Below are 12,319 nucleotides of genomic sequence, written 5' to 3' on the forward strand. Positions count from 1 at the left end.
TGTCCTACCGTGACTTGTGTTTGCTGTGTGATCAACATCACGAAGGTGGTTCTCTCCACTGGCCAATCCTTTCATGACTTCCCATCGTGAATCTTCTGTGAGAAATGGCTCCCAACCACAGAAACCAGACTCAAAGCCACACGCGAGGGGATTTGCTGTTCCACAGAGAAAATAGTTGAGGAGAAATTAAGTAGGAAATTTAATTCCTGGAACACTGACTTCATATTAGCCAATCAACTTTGGAGGGCAGAACAATCATTCCACCTTGTAATACATGTCTTCTGATTATCAGAATAGTTTTACTTTTTCCAACCACAAAGTCTTCCACGTGTTGGGTGAGGCATTGTCCTTCTATGTTCTTCTAACTACAAGTCTGGCACATTTCATCCTGGCTGGCCATCTCTATTGTACTTAGAGATGCACGGTGAAACTAGAGCTTTTCAGGGAGTAACTGATTCACCTGCTGGACCCATTTGAAAGAGGGGGAATGGATTCTAGACACCTGAACAGTTTGAGGCTGGCCCCTGGGTATTCGTTCTGTTATGCTATTTTAACAGTTTCTCAAAAAAATGAATAAATAAAATGCCTAGCCACTTTGGAATTGCAGGGAAATTAGACATTCTGAACTTTGCTTTTGTTTCCCTCTTAATACAAAACTAAGAAGTTGGGAAATACTTAAGTTTCTAAATTGATCACAAAAGAAACCAATATGGAAGTTCCTCAAGAAGTTAAAAATTGAACTACCCTACGATCCAGCAATTACACTACTAGGTATTTACCCAAAGGATACAAAAAAACTCATTTGAAGGGATACGTGTACATTGGTTTACAGCATTATCAATAATAGCCAAGCTATGAGAGCCCAAATGTCCATCAACTGACGAATGGATAAGGAGGTACGGTATATATGATGGAATATTACTTAGCCATAAAAAAAGAATGAAATTTTGCCATTTGCAACAACGTGGATGGAACTTAAGAGTATCATGTTATGCAAATAAGTCAGTCAGAGAAAGACAAATACCGTATGATTTCATGCATATGTAGAATTTAAGAAAAAAAACAGATGAACATAACGGGGGGGGGGGGGGGGAAGAGAGGCAAACCAGGAAACAGACTTAACTACAGAGAACAAACTGAGGGTTGCTGGAGGGGAGGTGGGCGGGGGGGGAGTAAACACGTGACGGAGATTGAGTGCACTTGTGATGAGCACTGGGTGTTGTATGTAACTGATGAATCATTAAATTCTACACCTGAAACTAATGTTAACACTGAATGTTGACTAGAATTTAAATAAAAACATGGAGAAAAAAATAAAATGAAATAACGTAAAAAAATAACTAGTTGTAGATTAAGTCAGTGTTTGGGGTTAGTTAGCTTCATAGAGTCCTTCCCAGCTTTGCTACCAAATTAGTGAGAAAAAAATAGCAAGACTGGGCAGTAAACCAGAAATTCTAATATGATTTGTGCTTTTGAGAAATTAGTTTTTATGTGCTTAAATTCCCTTTGGCTAAAGTAAGAATCAGAGGGTCAGGCTATCTTAGATAACAGCCTGGGGAATAAATTAATACAATGTAAAAATGTATTTCTATATATTCCTTTTCATGCATAAGCTTTCTTTAATACTGGGAGAAGGGTGACAAAATAATTCTTGGTCAGAATACACCAAAAGTTTTGACAAATCTGAAGTTTTGACAAGCTCCCTAGGATCAAAACGCTATTACCTTTAGTAATAAGAACAATAGATATGTTAGCAGAAGTTCCCAGTACATGCCAGGTTTTTTGTATATATTACCATTAGTCCTTGCAAATACCCTACCCAGTAAGTGTAATCATCCCCCAAAGGGAAAAGCTGCTCGAGGCAACTTGTCTGTAGTAAATTTAGTAAATGGAACATCTAGGCTTTGGAATGTCTGACACCAAAGTTTCTACAGTATGAAGCCTCCCTAAACCAGGGATTCCATTACCATATGCCTGTTCCTAATCATCACTTTCCATTTTAAATATGACCATATTCAGGCATCCAGGGGGCTCAGTCAACCGTTAAGCATCCAACTCTTGATTTCGGCTCAGGTCATGATCTTGGAGTCATAAGATCGAGCCCCACATTGGGCACTGAGCTCGTTCTCAGCAGGGAGTCGGCTTGAGATTCTCTCTCTCCTCTGCCCCTCCCCCAATTCACTCGCTCTCTAAATAAAATCTTAAAAAAAAAAAAAAAAGACCAAATTGACCAGTATACCGAATAAGCTCACTATATCTTAATAATCGAAGGATCTTCAAATTTCTATGAACAGGGATGCCTGGTTCCATGACCCGATAGTTCATCATTAACATGTCAACTCTTAAAACACTGAAATCCACTATGCAAGTAACACTGCCACTTAAATTTTCTCTACATGTAAACATTTAGATCTCAGAGCTATGCTTGTTTAGACAGTCATACAACGGATATGTTATTTTCTTTACAAGCAAATACTGTATTCCCCCTTAAATGGATTTCCCCCAAAATAAACATGAGTTAAGTACAGTATAATAAAAGATGCTGTGTATCACCTAACGGTGAATCAATATGCAAGGAAATGCCACTCACCCATATACTAACTAGAAATCTATTGCTTCTGGATATATTTTGCTCTACTCAGCTCTGCCTACAGGGTTCATAGGATACTACTGACAAAAAGTTACTCCTCAAAGAAGAGTTTCTGCTGTTTTTTGACATAGACTTGAGCACCAATGACCAGATGTGACGGTCTCCCCAGGCATCCAGAAAATCCTCTGGTCTAGTTCCTTGGTTCTCCATGAACCTTGTCACTTGTTAAGTGACTTCAGAACTCTTCTAGAAGTCAGTTGGGAGAGTCCAGAAATACTCAAGACTCAGAATACATATCTGACCTCTGAAATGTGCTTAAAGGTTCCAAATCCTTGGTTTTGGACTTGGTCAAGGAACACTTAAACTTACTCCCAAGGGTACTCATAAGTCTTCCCTGGAATACACTTTCCAAGAATAAAAAATCTTCCATGGATAGGATGACCACACATCCGGATTGCCAGTTCTTGCCTATTGTCCTAGCACAATAATTAATGCCTCTTTATTTCCCCAAGTGTCCCTGTTTCGCTAATAAATTCAATATTTCCCTGTTGAGGGCAATAAATTATATATTAGGGCACCCGGGTGGGTCAGTTAAGCCTCTGACTCTTGGCTTTAGCTCAGGTTGTGGGATCCAGCCCCGCGTGGGACTCCACAATCAGCTGGGAGTCTGCTTGAAATTCTCTCTCCCTCTCCGCTGCTCATTCTCTCTCTCTCAAATAATCTTTAAAAAATTATATATTAATACACAAAGGAAATAAATCTGTGCAAATAATCTTATTCACCACAGGTGACCACTGAAGTAACAAGTAACCATCCTATTCCCCAACTAGGCAATGGTACAAAATGGCAGTAAGACCAGTAAGGGTGGACAGAAAGTACAATAGGACTGAGCATCAAAAAGTCCTTCCACAGGCTCTTCATGACTGTGCCTAGGCCACTAAACTGCAAAGATAAAAAGATGTCAAGACAAAATAACTTTGGATTGTACAAATGTTGAAATGTGGCTTTAGGAGAAAAGTTGCTTTCTTTCATTATCTGTTTCACCAGTTAAAATGTCAATCATTGCACTTTCCGCAAAACATGAAACACCCTGTCCTTTGAAAAATGAAAATTAGTTTTTAAAATCCATCACCCTAAAAATATGTGAAAGCAAAATGGTGCAGTCATCTCGATAAAAATCTTGGTGAATGGCTCAGCTGTTTTACCAATGACATTTATCCCAATATACTTCAAAGGACATTTTTTAAAGCTAAATATTTTAGAACTTAACTGTGCTATAAATCCAATTTCAGTCACCAAAGTTTAGGTTCTTCCATTAAAATTTCCCTACACAATTCAAAATGTTTAAGGTGTAGTTATAAATATCTGAAGAAAACCAGGAGAGCCAAACACATTCTGGCCACTAATAAATGCTGATAATGCCATAGATGATAAATGCTAAATATTTATAAAGTATAAAAAATCATCTATTCATATTATAAGTAGAATGTATTCACTAGTAATTTTGATTATTTGGTTGTTTTTAACTTTCTGTGATTGTAGGACACACTTCACTATTTCTAATCAGAGCATGAGAAATGCCACCGTTTATAATTTTAGTGAAATTTTGCTGAGTTCATCACGGTAATATTTTAAAATTATGACAAAGCTTTCTCTTGCATATTTAACCACTGCAGCATATTGGCAGAAGAAAAAGAAATTCACTGTGGCAGCTGAGAAAAATTCTTCTGGATCATGAAAATTAAAATATTTATGAATCCTTTGGTTCAGAAATAAATCTATTTTCTATTATATTAGAAAAATGTATTGGAATAAATGGGGAATGTTCCATTCAATAAGCATATACTAGATCTTAATATGATATTATATAAACATTTTATTAATATTTATTGAGAAACCATGAGGATCTTTTCTCCCATATACATACACATGGGAGAAAAGGATATATATATATATATATATCTTTCTCTTGCACGCAGGAAATTTTTAGCATAATTTTTTTTTTCAAAATAAAAAGACATTCAGAGAACCATCACAGTAAACATTAAATGTACTGCACTGGGGGTGCCTGGGTGGCTCAGTTAGTTAAGCAACTGCCTTCGGCTCAGGTCATGATCTTGGAGACCCAGAATGGAGTCAGGCACCAGGCTCCCTACTCAGCAGGGAGTCTGCTTCTCCCTTTGACCCTCCCCCGTCTTGTGCCCTCTCTCCCTCTCATTCTCTTTCTCAAATAAATAAAAATCTTTAAATGCACTGCGTTAGATTCTTGGTTTAAGCTTCGTTCACTTGAATATTGTACCAACTTTTCCTTTTTTTCCAACTTCTCCTTTAAAGCATCACCATTTTTAAAGCATTTTATTGTCTTAATCTTTTTTAAAGATTTTATTTAGAGAGAGAGAGAGAGAGCACAAGCAGAGGAAGCAGGAGAGAGAAAGAGAATCTCAAGCTTTCATCCCAACCACCCTGAGATCATGACCTGAGCTGAAATCCAGAGTCAGATGTTAACTGATTGAGCCACCCAGGTGCCTCTCTATTAGCATTTTAAATGCTTTTTTAAAAAGCCTACAATTAAAAGAACTTTTTCTCCTCCAGAATTTCCCACACCATTCTGATTGAACACAGATTTGCCCATCCTTCCATCTTTTTTGGAACACACACACAGTCTTTTTGCAAGTCATAATTGAAAAAGATGTATTTTTTAAGATTTTTGTGGTAAAATATAGATGAAACAAAATTAACCTTTTTAACCCTTTTAAGTGTACAGTTCAGTGGCATTCTGTACATTCAAGCTGTTGTGCACCCATCACCATCATCCATCTCCAGAACTTCATCTTTGCAAAGTCAAATTCCATACTCATTAAACACCAACTCCCCATCTTCCCCTCCCCCTCTGGCAACCCCCATTCTGCTTTCTGTCTCTATAAATTTGACTCCTCCATGCACTTTATATAAGAATTATATAATATTTGTCCTTTTGTGACCTATTTAACATAATGTCTTTAAGGTTCATCTATATTGTGGCATGTGTCTGGAAAATAGGCGTATTTTATATGTAAATTATTCAGCTAGCCATGTATACCCTTAGATACGTTTGGAACACGGTATATTTTTTTATTAGGAATATTTAAAGATACATTGCAATGCAATGCCCCTTTTTTATACAGGAGCATATTAGTAACTGTCAAAAATCTATCATTTGGAATCATGCAGTATTTATCCTGTGACTGGTTTATTTCACTTAGCATAATGACTCCATTTACATGAGGTTATCTAAAAAACTCAAATTCCTAGAAGCAGAGAATAGAACAGTGGTTACCAGGGGCTGGAGGGGGGGGGGGCGGGTACAGGGAAATGGCGAGCTGTTGTTCAATGGGAATGAAGTTTCAGTTATGCAAGATGAATTAATTCAGAATTCTGCACAGCACACATAGCCTATTGTCCACAATACCGTACTGTGCATTTTTTCCAATTGTTTCGCAATACTTTCATTTAAGGCTCTGTGGAAAATATGGCCTTTCATAAATTATCGTCCGGAGAGGCAGAAAAGGGGCATTAAAAAAAAAAAAGGAAAAACCAACCTCACTTGTCTGTTCACTAACACACGCTCAGCAGGACTGTTTTTCATTCATTTAAACGACGTATTTGGAGCTGAAAGTGCTGTCACACGTGTTTGAAACTCCCACACAAATCTCGAGGACAGGGACTTCAAGAGTCGGAGGAGTTCTCCTGAGCAGGAGCATCTAGTCTGTTTACAACTTTTACAGCTGATGTCTTCCACTCGGGAAAAGTTGTAAGACTTCTGACAAGTTCTGCAAAACTGCTTGAACTGCCCTGCACACACCACACCTGGGCACTGTGCCATCGGACGCTGTAGCCCTTGCAGTGATAATCACCGTATTTCTGCCATACGGACCGGAAGCGCGGGTGCCCTCCGCCCGGCCGGGGTCTCCGCGGTGGCGACCACCTGTCACGCGGGGGGGCCCGCTCGCTGCGTCACCATCACCGCGGTCCCGGGCTCTCCCACCCACCTCCGCTCCGAGCACCCCGGCGCGCACCCCCGGGCCCGCGTTCGCTAGCCCGGGTCTCGCCCCCTTCCTGGGGGTGGGAGGGTGGCAGCAGGCCAAGCGCCAGCACACGGCGACAGCGCGCGGGAAGCGCTCGGGCTGCGGCAGCCGCTCAGGGAGGGGGCTGCCCTGCGGAAATGCCGAGCCGCCGCCGCCCGCCCCAGCCGCGAACGCCGGGCCGAAGTGACCGGCCCTGCACAGCAGCGTGCGCCGCCCCAGCGAACACGACACCCACACCGCGCGGCACGGGTTCCCGAGCCGAGCACGACAGCCGCTGCAGGGACCGCGCGGAGCACTCACCTGCGGCTGGCGGGGCGTGAGCTGCGCCCGCCCGCTGGTAGCTGTCTAAGTACTAGGGGCGGGGGGAGGCAGCTGCGGGTAGGCCCGTGAAGACCACGGGGCCGCGGAAAGAGGAAACAGGAGGGAGTCCCCGCCCAGGTGAGGCCCACTGCCCCGCCCGAAGGCGCCCTGGCCCGGGGTGGGGGCGGGGGGGAGGGACGGGTATGTCTGGGTATGGAGCGCACGCGAAGCTACACTTAAACGTCTGGCATCTGTCCCCATATGGGCCGCCATACGTGGTGCCCCAGCAAGTTAACAGGGTAAATCTGACGTTAAGTGTCTTTACGCCAAAAAGAGGGGACACAAAATGTTCTGGAGGTGAAGGATGAAGACCAAGTGTCAAGCATATGCCAAACTCAAACTATACGTTAATTATGTGTGTTTATGTCAATTACACCACAATAAAACCTTTTAAAATTTATCGTTTGGTAGTATAGTAATGCTCTTAGGAATTGGTTACAGGAGTGTTCGCTTCTGTGAAAGGTCTCTGGCTAGTTTGCCTTAAGTCTATTTGTTATATGCCATCTGTTTTCCCTCTCAGCGGTTTCTTCCTTTCTGAAGGTTATTTGGCACAGTGGTTCTCAAACTCTAATATGCAGAAGAACCACCTGAGACATTGTTAATAGGCAACTTCTGGTTGTGTAAGACTGGGCCGTGGCCCGAGGTTCTGTAACTTGAAAGCGCTCCCAGATGATGCTAATGCTACTGGTCCACGGGGCTAAAGGCTGTCACCTACTTTTGTTAAAAGTCTAAAATTAAGAGGCTCTGGTAATAAAAACACCGGAGTGAGTGTGCCTTTTCGAAAAAACACACTGACAAAAGAATACCAACTAACAATACCCATCGGTTAATATCACTGAGTCTCCAGTGAGTACTCCTGGTGCTATTCAAACTGCCTATATGAGCTAACCTGTCCTAGAGATCCATCCTACAGTGGGATAAAAAGAAGGTATAAAAGCATGTTTCATTTTCTTCATGAACTTGGGAATTCTGTTTAAAAGAAAAAGTTTGCATTACAAATTCAATTTGTAAAATACAATTTTAAAAGTATGTGTAGGATCAGGGCGCCTGAGTAGCTCAGTCGGTTGAGCTCTGAAGTCATGATCTCCGGGTGTTGAGATCAGCCCCGCATGGGGCTCCCCACTCAGTGTTGAGTCTGCTTGAGATTCCCTCTACCCCTCCCCTCGCCCTTGCATGCACTCACTTTCTCTGCCTCTCAAATAAATAAATAAATAAATAATATATTTTTAAAAGAATGTGTAGAATGTTTCAAAGTGGTTTTAAATTTCAAAGGGAATTTTCTCCGATTTAGTAATAATATATATAAGCATGTGTATGTATGCACAAATGTATTAAATATCTTAGTGCAGAAAATAATGTAACGTTATATCAATTCTAATAATTCCATTGCTATATAAATAATTTCATCAAAGCAAACGTGATTGTATAAATATTGACATGAAATACTCATGCTGACATCAAAATGTATAGATATATATTCATCAAAATACATAAAAATTTTATAATATGTAATATGGCTACATTTTCATATCATAACCACTGTATGAAGTTGATCTCAAGCAAGCATGCCAGGTTTTCTCTATTCAAATGAAGTTACATAATTTGGAAAATTTAACACACTAAGTAACACTATTTGCTGATAAGCATGGACATCTGTCCCTTCATTCAAAAAAAAGCAAATGGCAGAATGATATCAAGATACACTCCACTGGAAAAATCCTAAATATGTAACCAATGAAACTTCAACAAAGGAAGAGAAATGGGAAAATATGTTCAAAATCAAATGCTAAAATATCTACTAATACTCCAGGTGGAATTTGATTAAGAAAACCAATTAAAAGGAGAGCATAAAGAACCCTTCACTGGGGGGGGGGGGTGGAGAAGAAAAAAGTGTCAATATGTACAATTGAAAAGAGGAAATATATTTACTTTCAGCTATTGAAAGTGAGAATAATGCAAACCATTAGAAAGGTGAATCTCTCCAGAAGAAATGGACTGAACTGTAAGAAATTTTAAAGCATAGAAAAGAAACTGACATTCATATTAGAGAAAGTGAATTGTCCTCACATGTTTTTTTTTTTTGAGTGAAAAAAAGACAGCACCCAAAAATTCCATCAAGATCATATTGGGAAGTAGATTGTTTTATTTAAAACTAGTGTTAAAACTAGGTGTCCAAGGAATTAAAGGAATTGCTGTTTACAAGTAGGCAGAGGATTCCTCCCTGCCTTTCCCATCTCCTCTTTCCTATATCCCTTTCCGTTGCTCCTAATAAAATCCTTACCCACCAACAGAAGCATTTTATACAAAGAACTTTTCATTAAAAAGGTGACATTTATCTTGTTGCAATATTTTTCTCTTGTTCAACAAAACACATCACTAAAATAAAACAGTGCAGCAAAATAAATGTCAAATTTTTAATAATTAAGAAAACTCACTTGTTTGTGATATGGGATTTGGATTCATTTAGTTAGAATCCATCGTTTCCAAAGAGACACAAGTATCTTAGTTGCTAAGTTACCTCATATGAGAACCATCATGTGAGTTGTAAATTAAATTTTATTTCCTTTCAAATACAGCTCGGTTTGAATAATAATGGGATTTCTTGTCATCACTCTTATCAAAGACTCTCCATAAAAGTCCTAAAAGGTAGGTGTTGGACCTAAATTTTACCCAGTCATGAATACCAACCGTGGCTGACATGATTTCTATAGTCATCATGGCTGCCCAGAAGGCAGTGAGAGCCCTTCCTCTTCAACCCCTCCCCATAGCTTTCTACATAACAGGTCAGAATGGACAATGCCCTATACTTAATAAAGGCCCTCAACCCATAATATATGTCTCCAAGAGAAAAGTATAAAGAAGTTCCCTCTCCCACCCACTTCCCTCTTTAACTAAAATACACACACACCATAAGACAATTATTCATTTGTTGAACAAATAGAGTTTGCAGTGTTAACAAAAAAGCACCAAAACTTATATTAGCATAGAGACCCCCCACAAAGAATAGTGCTAATAGATGCAGAATGAGAATATGCATTCAACTCCTGTCATACATAACTTTACCTCACTCAAAGCAAAGACTTTTAAATCCAACCACAGTCGTGAATGTGAGCATGTGAACAAGTAAACCATTAATCACTTACAGCAAGTTGCTGGGTCTTCATCACTGTCATCAGAACAGTCCTGCTGAGAGTCACAGACTGATTCTTGGGCAATGCACTGGCCACTGGCACAAGTGAATTCATCTGTAAGGCAAAGCCTTCTGGGTGGGGCAAGGGCACAGGCATAGACCCAGAGCTGATCCAGCCCAATAAAACCTTTCTGGCTCAAAATAGTCCCTTCCAATATAACCTTCAAAAAGCAAAACATGAACAATTTATGAGTTTGTAATCTCCTTTAAAAGTCCCCTCCAAAAAAAAGAATAATAGACATTTAATAACTACCGAGACAAACACCTGTTAGAAGAGCCAGCAAATACAACCCACAAAGTTTCTACTCGGGAAGCCTGACTCGCATGCGTGATTGGTCTGAATAGGAAAAGCCTTACATTTAAGAAAGGTCAGCAATCCATAATATATGTCTCCAAAGGGAAAAGTATAAAGATATGGACACAGTAGATCCACTGAGGCCTCCGAGAAACCACCCATGATCCAATGAAATACAACATGCCACTTAAACCACTGGCAATGTCCCTGCCCGCAAACTTAATTTGGCCATTATCTTCATGGCTCTCTTTAACATTCAGGGAAAAGAATAAGCATTATCACTACTTACACACCAAGAGCTATAACTATGTCTGGTTTTTAAACTACTGAAATTAGCATTGGAATGCAGGCAAGGAAAGGTTAGGCAAATAGTAAGGGACACAACAGATGAATAGAAAACTTAAAAGAATAAATATAAAAATCTATTTTCACACAAGAAGAATTTCTCTAGTAATCAAAGAAATGTCAATTAAAAGAAATAAATCACATTTTCTCCAGTCAAATTGCTAGGTTTTTTGGAGGTATACAGTATTAGCAAGTGAAACAACCATCCTTGCTATTCCAGTGTAAGACACTATCAAAGTATGAATATTCCTTGAGATTCCACCAAGAGCAATAGTTGGCTAATACCAGAGAGAAGGAGAGGTATGAATAGTTGACTCAACTAAATAACTACTTCTCTGCTGTCCAATATGGTAGCCACAGCTGCAAAGGGCTATTTCAATTTAAAATAACTAAAATAAAATTAAAATTCAGTTCATACTAGGCATATTGCAAGTGTTCAAAAGCCATCCATGGCTATTGGCTACCATATTGGAGAGGATAGATACTTACGTTTTCCCTTATGACAGGAAATACTGTTCACTACTGAACAGCAATGAACTAGGTGTTGTCCGTGTATAAATAAGATACTAGGAAGAAAGACTAATTCCTTTTAGTTTTTTCCAGCTGAAAGTTTCTGAATAGATTTTCTCCTTTGCAAAAATATGAGGAATATATATATATATATGTTTGTTAAGAATTACTTAAGTTTCAGTTTGCCAATACATTAAATAATTTAGTCTAGAAGATATAACATTTAAATCATACCTAATAATAGGAAAACTTTGTAGGCTGCTGTATACATTCCCCATAGTGAATATCATAGTATAAATATGTATAAATTATTGGACCTACAGCTGTATATAGCAGCAAGAGATCAGATATGCATAAATGATATCAGTCTGGGTTTCAAAAAGTGAGGAGTTTAAAACTTAGATTTCAAAAGGGTGCTATTATTGAAAGTTAATTACATTTAATATGCACTTGGAAATCTAGAATAACTCCCAAATTACTCTCTTTATATTTTGTTTTATCTTTGAGTTAAATAACAAGACAAACTTTAATATCCAGTTTATATGAAAAGAATGAAACTCCAATCAGTTAGTACCTCTTTCAGAAGTTATAAAGATAAATATCAGCTTAGAAAATTAAAATAGTGTCAAATATTAATTCAATAGGCTATGATATAAACCTCAACTTTGCTGTGATTAATACAAAAATGCTATGGTTCAGAAATTCCAATCTCAGCAGTAAATGGAATTCTAAAAATCTGCATGGTTACAGTTCAGTATCATTTGGGTTCTCCCTTTCAGCACCTAGAAAAATGTACTTATGTGGTATTACCGTAAAGGAATGAAATTGGTTTCATGAACCACACATACAATCAGTCTTATTATTTTACACTCACGGTCCAGCATAAGCGTATTTCTACACTCTTTATACAACACAAAAGGAATGGAATTTTATATAAAATACTGCACTTCAAAAATAAAATTATT

General features: G+C 38.9%; 1 protein-coding gene across 1 annotated transcript in view; it reads right to left on the reverse strand.

Moving 5' to 3' along the window:
- The window catches only part of MALRD1 (MAM and LDL receptor class A domain containing 1), a 731,799-nt gene that overhangs the window by 645,957 nt on the left and 73,523 nt on the right, over positions 1-12,319 (reverse strand). Inside the window, exons 10-11 of the mRNA XM_057304733.1 lie at positions 10,158-10,365; positions 9-155 (exon numbers count right to left, since the gene is read on the reverse strand). Of these exons, the coding sequence (XP_057160716.1) occupies positions 9-155; positions 10,158-10,365 (355 nt within the window). The remainder of the gene's footprint in view (positions 1-8; positions 156-10,157; positions 10,366-12,319) is intronic.

The sequence above is a fragment of the Ursus arctos genome, unplaced genomic scaffold (genome assembly GCF_023065955.2).
Source record: "Ursus arctos isolate Adak ecotype North America unplaced genomic scaffold, UrsArc2.0 scaffold_30, whole genome shotgun sequence".
In the NCBI taxonomy this organism is placed as follows: Eukaryota; Metazoa; Chordata; class Mammalia; order Carnivora; family Ursidae; genus Ursus; species Ursus arctos.